This window comes from Acomys minous (assembly GCF_964271855.1).
Source record: "Acomys minous genome assembly, chromosome: 19".
Lineage (NCBI taxonomy): Eukaryota > Metazoa > Chordata > Mammalia > Rodentia > Muridae > Acomys > Acomys minous.
This window is the reverse complement of record NC_140499.1, coordinates 61382340-61404020: the sequence shown is the minus strand read 5'-3', so window position 1 is coordinate 61404020 and position 21681 is coordinate 61382340. Positions and strand designations below refer to the sequence as shown.

At 49.9% G+C, this 21681-nt stretch overlaps 2 protein-coding genes across 6 annotated transcripts; both read right to left on the bottom strand.

Annotated features, from left to right (window-relative positions):
• Nucleotides 1-128: 128 nt before the first annotated feature.
• On the bottom strand, nt 129-6483 carry SCAMP3 (secretory carrier membrane protein 3). Of its 2 annotated transcripts, XM_084769528.1 has the most exons (9): nt 6275-6481; nt 5862-5939; nt 3743-3883; nt 3542-3662; nt 2212-2340; nt 1723-1882; nt 1503-1604; nt 826-943; nt 129-573 (listed from the first exon to the last, which is right to left on the bottom strand). In XM_084769528.1, the coding sequence occupies exons 1-9, from the start codon at nt 6338-6340 to the stop codon at nt 427-429; spliced, it is 1062 nt and encodes a 353-aa protein (XP_084625654.1). In that variant the 5' UTR covers nt 6341-6481; the 3' UTR covers nt 129-426. The 2 variants fall into 2 exon arrangements, with proteins under 2 accessions (XP_084625654.1, XP_084625655.1); XM_084769529.1 differs by lacking the exon at nt 826-943 and having other exon boundaries at nt 6275-6483.
• Nucleotides 6484-7001: 518 nt separating this feature from the next.
• On the bottom strand, nt 7002-19726 carry CLK2 (CDC like kinase 2). 4 transcript variants are annotated; one of them, XM_084769525.1, is made up of 13 exons: nt 19462-19726; nt 16617-16786; nt 14954-15179; nt 14193-14277; nt 13780-13846; nt 13500-13616; nt 10841-11007; nt 10058-10152; nt 8922-9051; nt 8753-8835; nt 8529-8608; nt 8269-8359; nt 7002-7524 (listed from the first exon to the last, which is right to left on the bottom strand). In XM_084769525.1, the coding sequence occupies exons 2-13, from the start codon at nt 16784-16786 to the stop codon at nt 7339-7341; spliced, it is 1497 nt and encodes a 498-aa protein (XP_084625651.1). In that variant the 5' UTR covers nt 19462-19726; the 3' UTR covers nt 7002-7338. The 4 variants fall into 4 exon arrangements, with proteins under 4 accessions (XP_084625651.1, XP_084625650.1, XP_084625652.1 ...); XM_084769524.1 differs by having other exon boundaries at nt 14193-14280; nt 19462-19725; XM_084769526.1 differs by having other exon boundaries at nt 14193-14280; nt 14954-15182; nt 19462-19724.
• Nucleotides 19727-21681: the final 1955 nt, after the last annotated feature.

The window sequence follows — 21681 nt, the reverse complement described above, 5'->3', positions numbered from 1 at the left end:
TATCATCCATCCGGCTCCACCCTGCCCAGTGCAACCTCCTGCAGACAATGTGATGTGTTTCCACTCCAGCCCACACTCCACACTTTCAAACAGCCTAATTTCCAGTTAAGATCCAGGAAATGGGTGAGTTTCAGTTACACTTTTCTTTTTTTAATTTAAATAACGGAAGAAGACATCCTTGGCACAGCAGAGGGAAGCTGGGTTTGGGGTATGTGAGAGGTGACAGCAGTGTGGCCAGATGGGAGATAAAGGCAAGTAATGACTGAGTCACAGTGGGCTTCCCACACCTCCAAGTCGGTTAGAGTCAGGGAATTAAGAGCTCCATAGAAGTCACCAAGTGGTGATGTCCCTCTGAATCCCAGAGACTCCAAGGATAGGGGCTATCTTAGTTTGCACGGTGGCTGGGCCAGGGCACCCCAGTAGGGATCATGGGGCCCTGAAGGCATTTTCAGCAGCCCCCGCAGCTGCATTGGCTGCAGCTGTTCGAACTGCAGGGTTAGAGAAGACACCAGCGGCAAATTCTTGCTGGGCCTTCTGAAAGCTGGCACCTGTCCGGCGGTACAAGGAGTGGATCTGCAAGAAGAGGGCAGACATTAAACTAGGCAAGTGCCTCCCACCCCACCCGAGGCGGACACCACCACTCACAGCACCCTTCCCTTCGGGGTTGGCACTCCCTCCAAACACACAAACTCACCCACCCAAGCGCGTCCATTAGTTGGTAGCCCCGCCCCTCTGACTGCCCTGCCCCAGTTCCTTCTTAATGTTCCATTCTGCACCCCAAGGGACCCATGATCTCACCCCCCCACCACCACCCCAGCCCCTCACCCGCTTCAGCATCACAATTCCCAGCACAGCGATGGCAGTGAAGAGCAGTGCAACCAGCAGCATGAGCACAGCCACGGCGGGGTTGCCTTTCACCACCACCAGAGCACAGACCCAGCCGCTGCGGGGAGAAGGAGGCAGCGGTGAGGAGGTGGCTGGCGGCTGAGAACACGCTCTCCGCCCAGCAGCGGTCTGGCGACACTGCCTGGTGCAGCCTATTCTCTTCACACTCATTTCTGAAGCATTAGCTCCTAGCTCTCCGGGCACTCTCAGAACAGAGCCTTCTCATTTAAGGGTGCGTCCTTTTGTTTTGTTTTGTTTTTCCTTTTTTGAAAAAAATTCATTTTTTCAAGACAAGGTTTCTTTGTGTAGCCCTGGAACTCACTCTGTAGAGCAGGCTGTGGCTGTCCTCGAACTCTGAGACCCACCTGCCTCTGCCTCCCAAGTGCTAGGATTAAAGGTGTGTGCCACCACTGCCTGGCTTCCCTTGTTCTTTCAAACACTGTGACATGGGCTTTCCCAGGAAGATTTCTTTTCAGCTTTGACTTGTCTACAACTGTCTGGGCTCTCTAGCCAAGGAATGTCCTGCCTCTCCTAAGGAAAAAGCCCACATGTCCTATCCCATAACTGAACTGCCCAGAGTGGGAGGAAGAGGTGAGGACAGATGGCAGCTCACACACCTGAAGCCCCACCCTGGGATGCCAATGGCCTGGAGGACAAAGAACACATCCTGGACGAAGAAAATGAAGAAAAAAACGAAGAAATTGAATGAACTATCACTCCTGCAAAGAGAGAGAGAGAGAGAGAAAAAAAACAAAAAAAGTGTGGGAAAATTAGAAAATTCGGATTGTAGGAGCAGCAGTGGGACCCACTGCAGGCTTTCCACCCCCCCTCACTTACCGGAAAGCCTTATACATCGGGCGGTACCAGCAGACAAAGGAGCAGGGTGTGAAGAGGAGGAGCCAGAGCATAGACAGCCCAAAGCCTGAGCCACTGCTGGTGTCCACACAGAACCTGGCCAGGCAGGCGAGGAAGTTCAGGAAGAGAGCCAAAGTGCTGCCTGAGGGGCAGAGGGACAGGGTGAAGGACCTTCTGGGCTGCAATGAAGCTTGTCACATATATACCTCCCCAATGGCCCTCACCAAATGTGGCAGCAGAGGGACAGGATGGGGCCTGTGCCCTGGAGAATCAACCCCACACACCAGCCATGATCTCTTTGCAAAAACTGCAAGAATTCAGAATACATTTAAGCACGGTGACAGAGGAAGAACCAGCCTAAGAGCACACATACAATAACAGAGAGTGAGCCTAAAGGTTCTTGAAGAATCTCCTCTCAGAGAGGGCTCTAGGGCAGTCAACAGCTCTATCAGTAATGTCTCCCAGACGTACACATCCAGAGGTAGTACATGGTGGACACTGTCTTCTGAAACTCTTGGGGGATCTCCATAGAGATGTCCTGGAAAAAGCAAGGCTGCACTGGGCAAAAAGACGGTAGGGGAGGCCAGTTGTTCTGTCGAGCTGTAAGACACACACACACCAGAAAAACAAAACAAAACAAGACAAACAACAAACAGGGAGAAGACCTCAAAATGAATGCAAATCAACAAGCAACACATTCCCTGCTCCCTCCACTCCTAAGCCCTCTCAATCACAAGTCCAAGGGTAGAAAATAGGCGTGGTAGTGCCTGCCTATAACCCCACGTTGAGGAGGCCATTGAGGCAGGACAGAAACAGAGCAGAGCAGAAAAATAATAGTAAACAAATAGTTATTATTTGAAACATCTGAGGAACCTGCCGAGAACTTTGCATAGGGGATTTTTTGGGTTTGTTTTTTAAGCTTTTATTTATTTATTATTGTATAGACAGTGCTCTGCTGCATGTACACCTGCAGGCCAGAAGAGGGCACCAGATCTCATTATAGATGGTTGTGAGCCACCATGTGGTTGCTGAGAGTTGAACTCAGGACCTCTGCAAGAGCAGTTGTTCCTCTTCACCTCTGAGCCATCTCTCCAGCCCCGCACAGGGAATTTTATTAAACCCTCACAATTCCCTACTTTGTAAGACGAGAAGAACATTTTAGAAGTGCTCAATATAAAGGACCAAATGCTTGGGGCATGTTATCAGAGTTGAATTTCTAAGAATACTACCCAAGGGGCTGGAGAAATGGCTTGGTGGCTAAGAACACTTGCTGTTCTCACAGAGGCCCAGGGTTTGGTTCCCAGCACCCACATGGGGATTACAACAGCCTTTAATTCCAGCTCCAGGGGATTGGCTGCCCTCTCCCGGCCTCCACAGACACTGAATTCACATGGTATACGTACATACATGAAAGGCAAAACACTCATAAAATTGAAAATATTATAAACAAATCTTTAAATACCACCCATTACAGCCGGGCGTGGTGGCGCACGCCTTTAATCCCAGCACTCGGGAGGCAGAGGCAGGCAGATTGCTGTGAGTTCGAGGCCAGCCTGGTCTACAAAGTGAGTCCATGACGCCAAGGCTACACAGACAGACCCTGTGTCGAAAAACCAACCAACCAACCAAACAACAAAAAAAACCCCACCCATTATGTTATGAGCCCATGGCTAAGAAGCGGTGTCAACTATACATAAATTCATATTTAACAATCTGACTTATGAATCCATGCTCCTGATGTTTTCGTAGCTCCTTCCAAACTGTCAAGCACTCTTCCTCACCCTAAGCAGGATGCACTTACTGCCTGTGCCACCCAGGGCAACATTCTGCAGCTCTCGCTCCCTGCGGTCCAGCTCCTCAGCCTTGCGGTTGAGTTCCTCCTGCTTCTTCAGCAGCTCGGCAGTGGCTGCGGCAGCTGAGGCCTACTCGGCACGAGAGGCAGGTGTGACTCCCAGGCCCAGCACCAGCCCCTCCCCCCTTAGCCCCAGCACACCCTCTTTACCTGAGCGCTGTAGGAGCCATAGTTCCTGGGCTCTGTAGGACTGAGCTTTCTTGAGGACTGGGCAGAGGGTGCTGAGGGTGGCAGCGCTGGTGCTGGTGCTGGGGCTGGGGCTGGGACAGGAGGCGAATAGGCTGGCGGGGGCTGCAGGAGACAAGACCGAGAGATCATCTAATCTAGTCCCTTGCAAGAGTGATCTAGCCTTCTTGAAATTGTCTGCAGCCGGGGGTGGTGGCGCACGCCTTTAATCCCAGCACTGGGGAGGCAGAGGCAGGCGGATTGCTGTGAGTTTGAGGCCAGGACAGCCAGGACTATAAGAGAAACCCTCTCTTAAACAAACAAAGGAAACAACAACAATAAAAAACCCCAAGAATGTCTGCAACCAAAACTTATCACCCAAGTGAGCAGCTCTTCCCTACAAGTTAGAAACCTGGTTGCTTGTTTGGTTTCCTTTCTGAAATAACAGGCATCTGGGCTGGTCTAGAACTTGCACTTCTCCTGTCTGGCTGATTCTTCCAGGAGCTGTAGCAGTCCTGGCCACAGCCTCTCATGGCCAACACTCTCACAACACATAAAACACTTACCCACGTGCCACCTCTTAACTTTTCTCTTTTTAAAATTACATTTATAGGGGATGGAGAGGTGGCTCAGTGGTTAAGAACACTGTTCTTCCAAAGGCCCTGCGTTCAATTCCCAGCAACCACATGGTGGCTCACAGCCATCTATAATGAGATCTGGTGCCCTCTTTTGGCAGGCAGAATACTGTACAAATAATAAATGAATAAATCTTTTTAAAAAATTACATTTATATACTCATCATGTGTGAGAGTTTGTGCATGTGTGTGCGCGTGTGCGCGTGCATGCGTGTGTGTGCGTGTGTGTGTGTGTGTGTGTGTGTGCTCTCCCCTTCCATCACATTGTTCTTGGGGCACTGAACTGACTGAACTCAGGTTTTTAGCCTGGGCAACAAGCTTAGCCTTTAGGCTTTTATTTATTTTTCTGGTTTGACACAAGGTCTCCTACATCTCACTGTAGGCTCAATTTTCTTAACAATTACACTTTATTATGAACTCACTAACATCGCGTACCTCACTTATAACCCAACTAACCCAAACAACAGAAAAGGGAGATTAAAAAACACAATAATGCCTTTAATCCCAGCACTTGGGAGGCAGAGGCAGGCGGATCCCTGTGAGTTCGAGGCCAGCCTGGTCTACAAAGTGAGTCCAGGACAGCTAAGGCTACACAGAGAGACCCTGTCTCGAAAAACCAAAAACCAAAAAAACCCACAATAATGAAACCTTAAGTATATCAGTTCCGAGGAACAACTCTCCAACATAGTCAGCAGGCCCCCAGCAAACCCACAATTCACCCAAGGTTGCTGCTGGAACTTGGAGCAGCAGCTGAGGCCCAGAGCCTCAGCCGGAGCCCAAAGCCTTGAAGTGTTCCCTGGAGCAGTTCTCTCTAGGAGCTTCTCTTGAAGTGTTGATGAACAGCCAAAGCAATCCCAAGTCCTCTCTCAAGCCTCCTGTTAGGGGCGCATATATATATCTCCTCTCAGAGTCTCTGCTAGGATGTTTTTAGCTGCAAGCTCCCCCACGAGGAGCTTCCACTTCTAAGTGGAAAAACACCCTGCTCTCTCACTAGTCTGTTCCCAATGCCACAGTTGGGATCAACACAAAAACATGTTTGTTTGTTTTTTACATCCCACTCTCGTGTCCAACTTGCTGCTGGCCCGGTGTGATCCTGCACTTCTAATCCTCCTGCGGAGGGCTTGGTAGGCAAGCACTCTATCAGCTGAGCTACATCGCCCTAGCTCTCCTCTCCCTTAATGCCCTCTACTGCTCCCCTAATGGTTTGCTCTCTGATCACATACCTGACAGGTTTCTCAACTCTGACTAGCCCCATCCTTGACTCTCTTCAAACAGGTCTTCCCCAGACTGACTCAAAACTAGATGGCTCCTTTACCCTAGGCTTGCCCTGGCTGGCTGACGTCTCATTGGGAGCTAAAAACACACTTCATGTTTTCACTGCATTAAAATAAATAAATAAATAAAAGTCCCCAGTATGCACACCCCAGGCTTCTGGCCCACACCCCTTTCCCTGCTCTTCAATTGCTCACCTCCCGGTTCTCAAATGGGTTGTAGACATCAAGTGTGGCATACTGTTGGCTTGTCCGGTGTTGGATCACAGCTGGGTCCTGAGAGCAGAGACTTGGGCTCAGTGGGCAATCGGTGCCCAGGGAATTCCTAGGAACTTCCCCAAACTGCTCGTGGCTCCAAGCACTGAGCCCTCAGTGCCACGCCGTTGTCCCCAACATTTGCCTTCATGTCCATCACCGTACATGATAGAACCCGCTCATTACAGGGTCTGGGCCCACTTCCCTTTAGCCTCCCCAGGCTCACTGGTCTCGAGCTACCGTCAAGTCCACGTATCGACACTACTTCCCTGGGTCAAATGTCACAAATGGGAATAGCAGTGCGACCCCATAGAACTAGGAATAATAAACTGGCCAAAAAGGCCGGCGCAAGTCACCTGAAAGGGGTTGTCAAGCTCGCCTGAGTCAGGGAATGGATTCCCGCCGTCTCTGCTCTGAGCCATGTTTGCAACTAGCCCGGCCGCCCCTGCCCTCCACGCCCCTGCCGCGGCAGTACAGCGGCGGCGGAGGCCCTGAGAACTCCCTCCGGTGCGCCTGGTCTACCCGCTCCTCTGTGCTCCAATTGGTTGAACCAACCGGAAGAGTCGCGAAGATTCCCGCATCAGTCGTGAACTGCGCCTGCGCCTTAGTTAAAAAAAAAAAAAAAAAAAAGACCAAAGCGGGAAGTGCCCCACGTGATAACTCCCAGCCAGTCTCCGCAGGCTGGCGCCGCACTTCTTCCTCGTGACTTCCTAGGAATGAACTATCTATCCCAGGTAGCCTCTTGTAAAGCAACACAGATGGTAAATTAATGCTCTGGCCAGTGGCGGGAGGCTCAGTTTTCCACTGGGATCTGCTAGAGGGGACATCCTCATGGCCACACCCATTTACTTACAGGGACAAAGCTACTTTCCGACACTTGACTACTCGAGAGCACACAAGTTCTACCTGATTACATCTATTTTAATCTTCACTACCTTGAATACAAAGTGCATATAAGTTCATAGTCTGGCTCTTACTTGGTAGGACAAAGAGGCTTTACCCAAATGCAGAATAGCTAGCAATGGTCTCACGGCTCTACTCCAGTGCCCTCGATCTTTACATTCCAGGGATGGGGGGGGGGGGTCCAGATGAAGCATGTCATTTTATTTCACAAAGACTGTACAAAATCCCTTATAAAACATGGGGTAGACACCACCTGCTTACCTCATTCTGCCCCCATCGAAACCCACGAGGGGAGATGAGGTTGGAAGAGTGTAAATAGCAGTATATACAAGGCAGGGGGTTGGAGTCGTAGGTACAATTTGTCATATTTACACTAGTTCACATATTCACAGGTATAAAGGAGCCAGGGGCGGGAGAGGGGTTGAGTTCTGGCTCTGTTCTCTTGTATAAAAAAGCACCAGTGTCCTGGACTGGACACCCACTGCTACAGAAGCAGGGGGCGCCCACAGCCTGATTGTCACCGACTGATGTCGCGACTGGAGTCCCACAACTTGGTGTTGGGTGGCTCAGTCCGAAGGCAGGCGAAGAAAGGATGCTGAAGGGCTTCACCTAAGGTCAGCCGCTTGGCAGGCTCATACTCCAGCATGCTTTCAATCAGGTCGAAGAGCTGGTGGTGGTCCTCTGCTTCTGAGGTCAGATACCGCTGGTGGAGGGCAGGGGTACGGTAAGGCAGGGTGCCTCACAAACCTTACTATCTTTCTCTGCTTTTCAAGACAGGCTGTTCTGGAACACCTGCCTCAGCCTTCCAGTGCTGGGACTCCCGGCCTGTGCCACCACACTTGAGTCCCTGCCTCCTTTAAAGCTCTACCTTTCCTTTTGGAGAAAGAACCAAGGCTTGGTGTGCATGCGACTTGAAAGCTCCCATCCCACGTTATGACCAACCGTTCTGCTCTCGACCTACATTCCCACTAGCACACCTACTCCTTCATACTTGGAAAGTTTTATTTGTACATCCTTGTCAGCTTCATGAATCCTTAGCTCCACATTAAAGTGTAAGCTCTTTGAAAGTAGTTGCTCTTTCCTGTCCGACCTAAAGAACCCGACAATACTTCCATCTCTTTCTCAGTCAGGCCTCTGAGAAACGGTTCTCTCTTCTCCACTGTTGACCAAACTGGCTTCTTCTTCTTTTTTCCAAGACAGGGCCTCTCTGTGTTAGGCTTGGCTGTCCTGGACTCATTTTGTAGACCAGGCTGGCCTCGAACTCACAGTGATCCGCCTGCCTCTGCCTCCCAAGTGCTGGGATTACAGACAGGCGTGCACCACCACGCCCAGCTTTTCAAATTGTCTTCTTTCATCGCTCCTCCCCTCCTGTCCTAACCTGTGCACCCAGGGGCAAACCACCCCAACCTCTAGGTTGTGGACAATACTTATCCCTGACTAGGCTCACCCGCAGTGGTTTGCAGTTTTCACGAACATAGCGCCCAGCTGATGTGTTCTCGTCCCAATCCAGGCGACCCCGATAGAAATATTTCTGTTTTCTAGAGGGGAAGGAGGTTGGTGCATCAGAAGCTTCCCTTTTATAAAATGTTTGCCTTGTTTACACATGTGGAAGCAGGGGCTGGGGAGGGGCCAATGAAAGAGAAAAGGATGTGTAACAGCCATATCCTGTGGAAAGAAAGGCCTGAGTCCCTCCCGCTCAAGGTTCACCTTGTCTTTCTGATCATCCGAGAAGGGATTGGACCCAGGATCCTTTCCATCATGGCTAGATGCTCTCTGTTGTCATGGGTCTGGGAAACAAGGATAGATCTAAGCAGAGGACTCAGGAAGGAGTGCTGGGGACCAGTTGCCAGGCGGGCAATGTGGAGGACTGAGTAGGCATGCCCTCGGCAGAGCAAGGAATGGAGCAGCCCAGGAACATCCCCACCACTTACCTGGAAGAGGGTGAAGCCAACATAGTACTCAAAGATGATGCAGCCTATGCTCCACACGTCACACGGCTGTGACCAGCCCAGCTCTGTGGTAAGGAGGAAGAGGTGTCACGATGCTCAGGAAATGCTACTGTCACGTCACCTCACACTGGGCAGACCTAGGCTCCCTTACCAAGGATGACCTCTGGGGCTCGGTAATGCCGAGTGGAGACAATGGTGCTGTGGTGTTCATGGTCAAAGGTGGCACTGCCGAAGTCTACCACCCGCACGGCTGTGCTCCTCACACTGCGCTCATCTCGCTTCTAGGAGCAACGCAGATGGGAACGAACCTGTTAGACTGAGGCTCACAGACCAAGCGGCTTCTGAAAAGTGCAGCCAGGAGAATCTGGCTCCTGACATTTTGTTGTTTGTTTAAAACAGGGTTTTACTACATATCCCAGGCAGGCTTTGAAGCCTGCATCAATCCTACCTCAGAGCCTCCCAAGTGCTGGGATGACAGGCATGTGCCACCACACCTAGCTCTCATGGTAATACTTTATGAGTAGGAAAGAAGACTAAGAAGTGACTATGAAATAAAACGGAAGTCTGTAAGTACCACAAGGCTAGACTGGGTGTCTGGTACACTATTATGAAAATGTGTACTATTCAGCAAAAGGTGAAGAGGACGGTTAGTGCTGAGAGCTCTAGCAGGTAAGCAGGCCATTTTCCTACCACACAGAAATGCACATCTGAAAAGGGAGTGTGGACACTTATTTTTTCCAAGACAGGGTTTCTCTGTGTAGTCCTGGCTGTTCTGGACTCAGTCTATAGAGCAGGCTGGCTTCGAACTCACAGAGATCCACCTGCCTCTGCCTCCCAGAGTGCTGGGATTATAGGCGTGAGCCACCACGCCTGGCTGAGCGTGGACATTTTCACCCTGTTGGAAAACTTTCCAAACTGCCTTCCCCCCCGCCTTTTTAAAAAAGATTTATTTATTATAAATACAGTGCTCTATTTGCATGTACCCCTGCAGGTCAGAAGAGGGCATTAGATCACATTATAGGTGGTTGCTGGAAATTAAACTCAGGACCTCTGCAAGAGCAGTCAGTGCTCTTTAACCTCTGAGCTGTCTCTCCAGCCCCCTCCCAAATTGCCTTTCAATTTAAATCTTCTTAAATCGTTCCCCTTTGACTTAGTGTAGTATACTGGTTTTACCCAGCTGGAGGCAGCCAGGGAGAAATTAGTAAGAAGAGGACACAGAGAAGAACCAAAAGCCAAGCAGCCCAGCTGCCTGCCCTTCTGGACAGAGGGCAGCCCTGTCCATCTTACCTTCTCTAGGTTGTAGGTGAGTTCGTAGTCTGAATTCACAAACAGAATATTTTCAGGTTTGAGGTCCGTATGTGTCAACTTGTTATCATGGAGGACTGCAGGGGAGAAGGCTAGATCAGGCTTGCTCCTGGTGGCTAGTGGTAACTGCCAGCAGCTGACCCCTTAGTGAGTACCAAGATCAGAGCTAGAGAGGAGGCAGGCCCAGATTCTACGGGGACTACTTTCTGCTCTCCAACTAAATAAAACGCCTGGTCCAAGCTCTACCCTCAGTAATATAAGACACACAGATAATCCATCTGATAGAAAAGCAGCGGTGTGTGGGCCTCAAGTGGGAGCGTTCGCTTGGTCTGATGTTTGATCTATGTGCCTGTCAGACATTCCGCAACATCTACTTATGAAAACTGCATCACTGAAGATGCAGAGGAGCGACTACTCTGGATCTGAAGCTGGCGGCTCCGCTGACCGATCCAGTTCTCCCATCTGCTTTGTGTAAATGAAGAGCATCTCAGTAGACAAACCTAAGACTTCTGTGCAAGAGCCTTCTGTGCTTGCTCTACAGCACTTCTCCAAGAAAGAAGGGATGAGGAAGAGACACTGAGTGCTGTGGGTGTGGAGTAAGAGCAGTCAGTGACGGCAAAAACATCAGTCACGGAGTTAGGTCAGAAGAGATGCCAAGACAGCGGCAGGTGTGCGGTAAACTGACTGCTTAGGGGCTTGCCCAGCACACAGAGGTCTGATGGAAGAAAGGGCTCCCCAGAGTCCGCCTCAGCCCACCCCACTCACACTTGACGGCCTGGCAGAGCTGGAAGGCCATGTGGCGCACTTGGTGGATGGGGTAGGGCAGGTAGTTGTTGTCTTTGAGGAAATCGAAGGTGCTAAGGCCCAGAAGCTCAAAGGAGATACACATGTGGCCATGGTAGTCAAACCAGTCAAACATCTGGACACAGAGGCTGGGGAGAGATAGGGGAGTTGGATGTCTAATACGCCCCCGACAGCTCAACAGCCCACCACCCCACCAAAAGGAAGGACTACACAGTTGTTGACTCCACAGTTGTATAAAAACATGGCAGTTCATATCACTAATATGGGCGAGGAATGCAGGCCAGCTGGTAGGGGGCCTACTTAGCATGCACCAGGCTCCAGTTTGACCTGCAGCAGTTACGACGGCATGAACCTGTAATCTCAGCACTTGGGAGGTGGAGGTAGGAGAATCATAAAATCAAGGTTATCCTCAACTACATAGTGATTTTGAGGTGGTTAGCCTGGGCTTCGTGATAGCCTGTCACTTAAAGTTCAGTTCAGCTAGAGAATGTCCTTTTTGGAAGAAACAAAACAAAACAAAACCTGCCTGCCAAATTCTAAAACATATTTTTGTAACATCTTGAATAGTTCAAAACCTACTCTCTGGACTGGGGTTGTGACTCAGGAGTACAGCACTTGCTGGGCATGCAAGAGACTATGCTCAATACCCAGCCCTTAAAAGAAGGAAAACAAAACCTATTTGTTAAACAGGATAGGACGCTGTACTCCTGCTATCAGTGCACTCAGGAATCTAGAGGCCAGCTTGGGCTATGTAGTATGAGCCTGTCTCAAATAAACAAAATAGAAAACAAAGAAAATCAAAACAACAAAACAAAAGAGCAACAAAAAAAGGCAACTGTTTGCTGAAGAGGTATCATCAAGAATTCCAACAATGTAGATCACGAGGACCAAAGTCACCCTTTTTTTTTTTATTACATCTGGGTCTCACTTGAGCCTATTCTGACCTGGAAATTCCTATGGAGCACATCTTGGTCTCAAAAACAAGAGCCACTATACCCCAGACTATCTCCTACCAAGTTTGTGGCCAAGTTTATACTTACTGTTTTGTTAAGTCTTACTTGGGCAGGGATATGCTCAGTTGATAAAGTATTTGCCTAGATGCACAGTTTAATACCTGTTATCAGATAAAACTAGGTGTGCTAGTACATTCCAATTCCTGATAATGAAAAGTTCAAGGTTGCCAGGCAATGGTGGCGCACGTCTTTAATCCCAGCATTCAGGGAGGCAGAGGCAGGTGGATCTCTGAGTTTGAGGCCAGCCTGGTCTACAAAGTGAGTCCAGAACAGCCTGTGAAACCCTATCTTGAAACTGCCACCCTCCCCCCTCCAAAACAAGTGTTTACGGTTGCCCTTGTCTTTGGCTATAAGAACCAGCAGAAGCCGGCCTGGGCTAAATGAGATAACTGCCTCAGAAAACACACAAACCTTTGCATAGCAATCTTAATTCCATTTTAGCCTATGAATTTTTGTTACTGTATAATTACCCAGAGTTTCAACAGTTTTAGAGCCTATTGCCCTTCTTCAATTAGAATCAAGCCTTTTGCGTTTCAGGCGAGTATAGTATTTTACCACTACCAGTCCCACATTTTCTTTCAAAGATTTTATTTTTAATTATGTGTGTGAGTTATGTGCACATGACTGCAGGTTTCTGAGGAGGCCAAAGGTGCTGGATTCCCCTAGAGCTATCCTTGTTTTTTGTTTTTTTGAGACTGGGTTTCTCTGTGTAGCCCTGGCTGTCCTGGACTCAATTTGTAGACCAGGTTGGCCTCGAACTCAGAGAGATCCACCTGCCTCTGCCTCCCGAGTGCAGGGATTAAAGGCGTGCGCCACCACCGTCCAGCTTCTTTGTGTAGCCATGGCTGTACTGGAACTCCCTCTATAGACCAGACTGGCCTTGAACCCTGAGTGCTGAGATTAAAGCGTGCGCCACCACTACCTGGCTTCTATGTGAGTGCTGGGAACTGAACTCAGGTCCTATCCTATCACTCTTAATTGCTGAGCCATATCTTCAGCCCTAGTCTCAAACTTGGGATTCTCCTGCCTCATCTTCCTGAACATACTGGCTGCATCTGTGTGTTGTACTGGGGTTTGAATTAAGGACCCAGTAAGATAGTTAGGTGGCCCTCCAAACTCTGGGTTACAATCTCCAGCACTCTTTTCACTGGTGAGAAAAAGTCTTACTAACTTCCCAGGCTGCCCTGAGCTTCCAATCTGTCTTTCCTTCTCCCACGTGGCTGGGATTATAGGCCTGCACCATCAGTAGCGATGCTCAGCAACAGGAGGGCCATTCCCAGATTGCAGAAGTCACAACAAGCAGAGTGGATTACAGAAATCACAGGCCTATCTTAATGGTCCACTACTCTCATATAATCAAATGTTGAATGGGCTGGGCATGGTGCTCCTGCCTTTAATCTCAGCACTCAAGAGGCAGAGGCAGGAGGATCTCTGTGAGCTCAAGGTCAGCCAGTGGTACTAGGTCAGTAAGAGCTACACAAGAAAAGCATGCAATATAAAAAGATTAGGAAAGGGAGAGGAAAGGTTGCATCTCCTGCCTGCCTAGCTCCAGTTCGGAGTCTTCCTTCTGGGAGGCTCGGCCCCCTCACACTCCTCTGCTTGCTTACTTCTTGTTGTCAGGATCCTTCTCGTTGATTTTCTCCAGCACGTTGATTTCCAGTCGAGCCGCTTCTTTGTACTTCTCCACATTCTTAATGATCTTCAGGGCGACCCGTGCTCCGCCCCTGCAGGGCGACAGGGAGGCTTTGCTGGGTCTGAGAACATCTCAGAGCAAATGGGTGAGGTAAGGGCTAAGGAACTCTGCCTGTCTAATCTGCAAACAGATTCAATGCCCTCACAATCGCCCATGCCTGGCAGACGTGGAGTAAGCAGCAGGCCATCAGTTACCTGCGATGGTCCACACACTGCACCACGCGGCCGAAGGTCCCTTCTCCTAAGGTGCTTACAATTTCATCTGAAACGAAAGAAAGCAGGGTCGGGGAGAGAGAGGGAGAAAAGGGGGGAATGAGATGAAGTGGAAGAGAACAGGACACAGCAACCTGGGGTGAGATGAAGGAAGGGGGAACAGATATATATGGCCGCAGGGGAAGAAAACCCTGTGTGATTTCCCACCACCGTTAACCCAGGGGCCATGAGAGCTGGGAGTGGACAACAGGTCAATTCTCAACAGCAACTCAAACCACCCAGATGAGCAACACCACTGAGAAAAGGCACAAGAGGCTGTGACTGGGCTGGCATGGGACATTAGGATGGCTATGGGACCATTACAGGCTATAGGATTGTTACGATTCGGCTTGTACATCGCTCTTGTAGCCAGTCCCCGACGTGGTAGATGAGGTGGCCCTCAGCGTCGTCCTCTACACTCTTGGCTCTCCGGCTGCTGTGCTGCTGTCGGGGGGTGGGGGGGGTCGGAGCAAGCCAGGTGTCGGATCGGGGGCCGGAGGGAGACGGGGTGGGTGGTGGAGGGGTCACCGGTCACAGGCGCCCAGCCAGGGGGGACAGACGATGATGGGGGACAGTGGAAGGGAACACGTCAGATGTGCTAAGGCCGGATCGGTGTGAGAAGAGAGAGCGGCGCATAATCCCAAGTTCCCAAACCCAAATCAGGACAGGGAGAGGCATGGGCAGAGCAGAAAAGTGATGATGTTGCCAGTGTTACCCATAACCCCATGCTCTATGAAGCGCCCTTCTAGGCAGACGCATTCTTCCCTTGTCCCCCAACCCAAATTCGCCTGCTGAGTGGCCATAGAGCCCAGGGCTCAGGAGACACAGGCCTTTCAAAATCAAAGTCCTCATCAAAAGAGAAGAGGCCTCTGGGGCAGGCAGCCCGGCTGCTCCCAACACAAGCATAACATATCCAACACATCACTGAGGGCATGAAGGATCCATGCCCTTCTGTCCCCTCAGGAGTCGGGGAGCTTCCAAGAGGGTGGGCATGCTCGGTGCCCCCTTCAGTGTTCATGTTCCCAAGCATGACTGAGAACAAGGGGACTCTTCCTTATCAGAGTCCCTGAGGGACTCAAGAGCAACAGGGACAGTAAAGGCCTGGGCTGGCACTCACTGAAGATGAGCGGCTGAACGTGCGGCTACGTCTCCTTCGCCGTCTGTGTTTCCGGCGGCTGCTGCGCTGGCTCCGGTAACTGCTGTTCTCCCGATGGTACTCATAGGAATGGCGAAAGTCTGTATCGTAGTAGGCCTCGCCTCTGTCCCGGCTGTAGTCATTGCGTCTGTAGCTGCCACAGTACCGACGAGCATACACCCGCCGGTCAGATGAATGATCATCGTAGCTGCTGTTGATAACAAAGACCATTAGGAATGTCAGTCCCGGCCACAGTCCCTGCCACACCATGCAGCAAGGTCCTATCTTAGGAAAAAGCACCACAGCGGCAACATGAGGAGGCACAGAGGACACTTCCCCACACCTGCGTGTCACCAAGACCTCCCTAAAGATACTGGCAGAACTCTTGGGGGGGGGGTCTCCTCCTCTTCAATGACATGAGGGAACAAACCCAGTTTGCTCTCTAATGTTTCCAAATGAAGTTCGGCCTTGCTCTCATCCTACCCATCCCTCTCCACAGCACTGAGTTATTAAAACCCTGCTACAGAGCAGCTTTCGTGTGAGCTCCAGAGCCTACACCATCTTAGTCTGCGGCACACGCTTCCATGCTGCCCAAGACATTTCTCCTGCTGATATTCTCTTGTCCCACTGGGCAACTTTACCTAGCCCTTTCTTAAAAGATTCTCCCTGAGTTGGACGCAGTGGTGCACACCATTAATCCCAGGGCTCCAGCAGAGGGGGCAGATGTATCTCTGTGATTTCAAGACTAGCCTAGTCTACACAGAAAGTTCTAGGCCATCCAGGGCTACACAGTGACACCTTGTCTAAAGAACAAAAGGAAAAGGGCTAGGGAGAGAGCTTAACGGTTAAGAGCACTGGCTGCTCTTTCAGAGAACCTGAGTTCGATTCCCAGCACCCACATGGAAACTCACAAGCATCTGTAACTCCAGTGCGAGGAAACCCTGTACCTTCTTCTGACCGCCAATGGCACTAGGGGTGCATATAATGTAAGACATACATGTAGGCAAAACACTCATGCACATAAAATTCAAAAAGAAAAAATATGTAGGTTTCCCGGGAACTACACACACCCAGATCCATTTCCACGAGGTCTGGTGGGTGCAGTTCTCATCCCTAGGTTCTTCCTCTAAAAAACACCCTTCAAAAAACAATTTCCCAGGGCTGTAGAGATGGCTCAGAGCACTGTCTGTTCTTCCAAAGATCCTGAGTTTAATTCCCAGCAACCACATGGTGGCTCACAACCATCTATAATGAGATCTGGTGCCCTCTCCTAGCATGCAGGCACATATAGGGGCAGAGTACTATATAAATAATATATAAACAAATATATAAACAAAACAAAACCAATTCCCCCCTTTGAGAGTCTTTCTGTGTGGACCAGGCTGGCCTCAAACTCAGTATGAAGCCCAAACGAGCCTTGAACTCCTAATCCTCCTCACCTCATCATACCAATTGCTGTGAGTATAGGTGTTGACCACCAACACTTTAAGCACATGCTCTGCCACAGAAGTACAAGCCCAGCCCCATGTCACCTTCAGCCAGTGGCTCAGCCCCCCGGCCTCAGCACGTCAGCACGGAACCAACAGACATCCACTCAATGAATAAACCAGCAGCCTGCCATCAGTTTCTCTTCCTGAGGCCTCACCTTCGGGACCGAACATGATAGCTGTCCTCCCTCCGACGCCGCCTTGTCCGGTCACTGCTACTTGACCAGGAGCGACTTCTTCTTCGCTTATGCTTTCGGCTCCGATAGTGTTCGTGGTAACTCCCCCGGCTGCCCCTCTCTGAGGAGTGGTACCTTCGGGGATGAGGCATCTAGAAGGGAAGGAACGGCAGAATGGAACAGTTGTGAGACTTCAGAAGCATTCTCCAGGCCGCCAGCTTCTCACGATGCAAAGCTGCCTTCTATCCCTATGCCTTTCAACACACAAACTCCACAGGCTTTGTGTCTACACTTTTTCCTTTATGGACTACACAGCCACCTACACACTCTGGCTGAAAACTCAAGAACGTCAAATCCAGTTGCTCTACCTCAAACATGGCTCCGTGACAACCTTCAGGTCTGAGCCACAGTTCACAGCAGGTGACAAGTGTGTGACTCATACTGTACAGTTCATCTCCGCTGCAACCTAAAATATGCGCTATGCCATCCTGAGTTCACAAGCAAACAAAATAAAGTTTACACGGCTGTTTTAGGTTTTGGGTTTTTTTTTCCCCCTTTGGTTTTTTGAGACAGGATTTCTCTGTGTAATAGTCATGACTGTCCTGGAACTCTCTTTTGTAGACCAGGCTGGCCTCAAACTCACAGAGATCCGCCTGCCTCTGCCTCCCTGCTGGGATTAAAGGTGTGCTCACCTGGCACTTAAAACAGTGAATCTTACCTTCCCCAACTACATTAGGAGTGCCACAAGGGCAAAAATTCAGTATACCAGGATTTTTACAAATAGCTGTTAACAAATACCAGCAAGTTCTTGAGATCAGGGTGTGGCTCCATAATTGTCCCTCACGTATCTGGCCACAACTTTCACTAAGTTGTAAAACTTAAATAAAGCAGTGTGTCCATCTGCGTATTTCCACCCACCTTGTATTTAGTAAATGGGTTTTTTTCTTTTCTTTTTGGTTTTAGTAGATGAGGTTTTTGCATGCCGCTCTGGCAGTACTGGAACTCCCTGTGTAGACCAGGCTGACCTCAAACTCAGGGTTCTATTTGCCTCTATCTCCCAATGTTGAAATTAAAAAGGTGTCACTATCTCAGGCTCTTTTTTTGTTTTTTTGAGACAGGGTTCCTCTGTGTTAACTTGGCTGTCCTGGACTCAGTTTGTTCAAACTCACAGAGATGCACCTGCCTCTGCCTCCCAACTGCATGTGCCACCACTGCCTGGGCCGGCACTAGGGAGGCAGAGGCAGGTGGATTTCTGTGAGTTAGAGGCCAGCCTGATTTACAGAGTAAGTTCCAGGACAGCCAGGGCTACACATAGAACCCTGTCTCAAAACAAACAAACAAACAAAAGGCATGTGCCACCTCATTTGGCTCCATGCTCCTTTTTTTCCTTCTTTTTTTAAGACAAGGTCTCGCTGGGTGTGGTGACACACGCCTTTAATCCTGGCATTCGGGAGGCAGAGGCAGGTGAATCTCAGAGGCCAGCCTGGTCTCAGAGGTTTAATAGCACTATCTGCTCATCTGAAGGTCCCAAGTTCAATTCCCAGCAACCACTACGTGGTTTACAACCACCTGTCATGAGAGCTGGTGCCTTCTTGCGGTGGGCAGGCACATGTGTGGGCAGAATACTGTATAAATAATAAATAAATCTTAAAAAAAAAAAAAAAAGAACAAACAAACAAACATAGACAAGGTATCAATGTAACTCTGGCTGGCCTGAAACTTGCTATGCAGACCTGGCTGAATTTGAACTCAGAGACCTTGCTAGCCTCCTGAGTACTGGGATGAAAGGCTTACAAGACCACACTTGGCTTGTTTTGTGTGAGAAGTGCGACAATGTAGCCTAGGCTGGCCTCAATTTTGATATGTAGCCTAGGATAGCCCTGAATGTCTTCAGATCCTCCCACCTTCCCTCCAAAGCGCAGAAATTACAGATCGGCCTCATCACACAAGGGTATACCCAGGGCCTCACGCACTGCAGGCAAGCACCGCCACAGCCACTGAGCTACAGCCCAGCCTACTAGTTTTAAATTATTATCAGCACTACTTGGTTGACAGCTGGGCCTCCATTAAATGAAATCGGACTGGTTAAGGTTTATGAGTCCTTTTCAGTCAAAGGGGGAAAAATCGGAGTGCAATCACTGTCATAAATTCAGGAAAAGCACGGGGCAGGCTGTATCAGATGAGTCTCCGGGACAGTCTTGGACCAGGACTGAGAACATGAGGTCTGCACGTTTGCCTCCCAACATCTGGCTGCCATTCCAGGCCACTTGCTCCCAACCTCTTTAAATTAAGGAAGGTGACCTAAGGTGCTTTGGCCTAACGTGGCTGGCAGGGGACCAAGAAGATGCAAGCACGAGACTTTCCCAGGTAACCTAATCTTAATTAACATAAATGCCATCTCACTTCGGGACACCCACCAACAAAGTCACTCAGGTCTTTCCTGGAAAGGTGCACCTAGTCTAACTTTCTCAACTTCTAAACCTTGTTTCTTCCTTTCTTCCTCAGAAACCTCAGGATCGTTCCCTTAGAGTCAAACTATTCCTGTACACTGCCAAACTAACACTTTTCAGCTCGTATTAACGCCTCGCTCTAACTTTTGCACGGTCTGGAACCGCTCTCCTGTCCCTACCTCATCACTTCTACGGCTGCCCCCCAAGTTTACTATAGGTCTCGCCGCTACACCGAAGCAGGTCGACCTCTCTCCCTCTCTCTTGCTCATCTGCTCCTTCCAGAGCCCAACACTCCTAATTTCATCTCATCCCGTCGCCGCCCGTCTGGAGGGAGCCATCTTTCCGCGGCCCCAAGGTCCGCCAGCCCGCGCGCTCACCGTTCTGGCGGCGAGGCCCGTGCGCTTGTCCCACAGGAAGTCCGTGATGGCGGCGGCACTGTGGCCGGAGTCCCGGCACCCCCGCGGCGACGAAGTGCGGCTCCACCCCCCAACCCCGGGCCCTGGGACCTCCCGCCCCGTTCCCGGGCTCTGCTCCAGTCCCGCCCGCCCGGGCTCCGTCCCCGCCCCCAGGATCCGCTCGGCGCCTCTCGCACCGCCCCCGCCCGGGGCCCGATCCCAGCTCGGTCTCCGGCTCTGGCCTCTCCGCTCCGCCGCCGCCGCCGTGAGCGAGCGCGCACGCACGCACGCACGTACTACGTCACTTCCCAGCCTCCGATGGGCTCCGCCCCCGCACACCGGGCCTTTCGGGCCGCTCAGCAGCTTAGGGTGCGCCTGTTGGCTCTGGTCCCGACGCGCTAGGATCTTGTCTCGCTTTTTGCTGTGTCTCTACTCATCCTTCCCCTTGCCACCTTCGTCTGGCTCTTCACCCGAAGACTTTTGTGGCTTATTTAATTTTGTATGTTTAAAGGATTGTTATGTACATTGTATCACTGTTGGGCAAACCACTCCCTCAGGATTTGTCAAGTCTGATTCTTCAAAAAACTTGAAAAGTATATCCTCTTGCTCCCGAATGCCGGCAAAGAAAGGCTTCCTCTTTGTCCTGCACAAAAATCATGCATGTTTGGGGCAGGTCCCTCCCTGGCCAGGAAGGAAGGGGAAATTAGGCGCCAGAAGAGAAAACCATGGTGTTTTAGCTAATTTGTATTAAGTATAAACTTACTGAATCATTCTTTTTAGATTTACCATAATTATTTTTGTGTCTGTAGCAGAGTACGTGCATGTCGGGGCAGGCGTTCATGAGGCCACAAAGTGCATTGGATCCCCTGGAGCTGAAGTTACAAGCAGTTGTGAGCTGTCCAATATGGGTGCTGGGTCCTAACCATTGAATCATCTGCTAGCCCCTATTTACTATTAACAAAAGAAAGAGAAGGGAAGGAGGCTAAGCCTGATGGCTTGTGCCCATAATCTCAGCTCTCGGAAGCCTGAGGCAGGAGGACCTGAAGGGTATGGGCTACAAAACCAAAAACAGAGAAAGGAGAAAACACTATGTAGCAGAACTGGGAAATTGTCAAAAAGGAGAATTGGAAAGGAAACAAAATAGCCCCCGTTAATAAATATATTAAAGTTAAGGGAAGTTTTTAAAATGGGACTGGGTAAAGAATAAACTAGTCTAAATGGAGATAAGACTTTGTTAGACAAAAATAGTTGAGAGGTTTTTTTTCTTTTCTTTTTTTTTCCGAGACAAGGTTTCTCTGTGTAGCCTTGGCTGTCCTGGGCTTGCTCTGTAGACCAAGCTGGCCTCAAACTCACAGAGATTCCCCTGCCTCTGCCTCCCCCGGTGCAGAAATTACAGAGATGCGGCACTGTACCAGGCTACAAAGTTTCTATATAGAAAATAGAATCATTGGGGTAGGCACACACCATTAAGCTCAGCACTCCAGAAGCAGAGGCTGGCTGATCTCCATTAGTTCAAGGCCAGCATGATTTTCATAATGACTTCCAAGATAACCAGGGCTACATAGAGAGACCTATCTCAAAAGGGGTGTGTGTGTGTGTGTGTGAAGGAACTGGGCAAGCAAGACAATTTGATTTCCCAAGTGTTCCCCCCCCTCTCTCTCTTCTTTTCTTTTTCCTTTTTTGAGACAGAGTTTCTCTGTGTAGCCTTGACTGTCTTGGATTCACTTTGTAGACCAAGCTGGTCTTGAACTCACAGAGATCTGCCAGCCTCTGCCTCCTGAGTGCTGGGATTAAAGGAGTCCACCACCATGCCTGGCTCCTAGGTCATTTCCAACAAGCATTTGCTGACTATTCACTGTGTGCCCAGCATTGTACCCAGCACAAGTTTACTTTTCTTCAGAACCTCCTCAGTCTGAGGATTGAAGGGGAGAGGACACAGACCTATAAACAAATAATGGTATTCAAGCATAGTGGCAGAGGCAGATGGATGCCTGTGAACTCCAAACAACCTGGTCTCCACATTGTGTGCCATGCCAGTCAAGGCTGTATAATAAGACCCTGTCTCAAAACAACACCAAATGAAAGTAAACCTGGGACAAGAGCTGTTCTAAGCAGTGCTGCCTAAGCTGCTTTTAGAAAGCTCTAGACTAGACTGTCTGGGGGGAAAAGATAGGAATGTGGTTTTAAGCCTCCCAACAGAGG

Excerpts from the sequence above, each read along its gene's own strand:
- CLK2 (XM_084769526.1), bottom strand. The coding sequence starts at position 16,786 with ATGCCTCATCCCCGAAGGTACCACTCCTCAGAGAGGGGCAGCCGGGGG. Across the intron at positions 13,617-13,779 it reads CAGTGTGTGGACCATCGCAG|GGGCGGAGCACGGGTCGCCC; the intron begins GTAACTGATGGC and ends GTCGCCCTGCAG. Across the intron at positions 8,360-8,528 it reads CGGATGATCAGAAAGACAAG|AAAACAGAAATATTTCTATC; the intron begins GTGAACCTTGAG and ends CTTCCCCTCTAG.
- SCAMP3 (XM_084769528.1), bottom strand. The coding sequence starts at position 6,340 with ATGGCTCAGAGCAGAGACGGCGGGAATCCATTCCCTGACTCAGGCGAG. Across the intron at positions 1,883-2,211 it reads CATGTACTACCTCTGGATGT|GCAGCACTTTGGCTCTCTTC; the intron begins GTACGTCTGGGA and ends TCTGCCCCTCAG. Across the intron at positions 1,605-1,722 it reads CCGATGTATAAGGCTTTCCG|GAGTGATAGTTCATTCAATT; the intron begins GTAAGTGAGGGG and ends CTCTCTTTGCAG.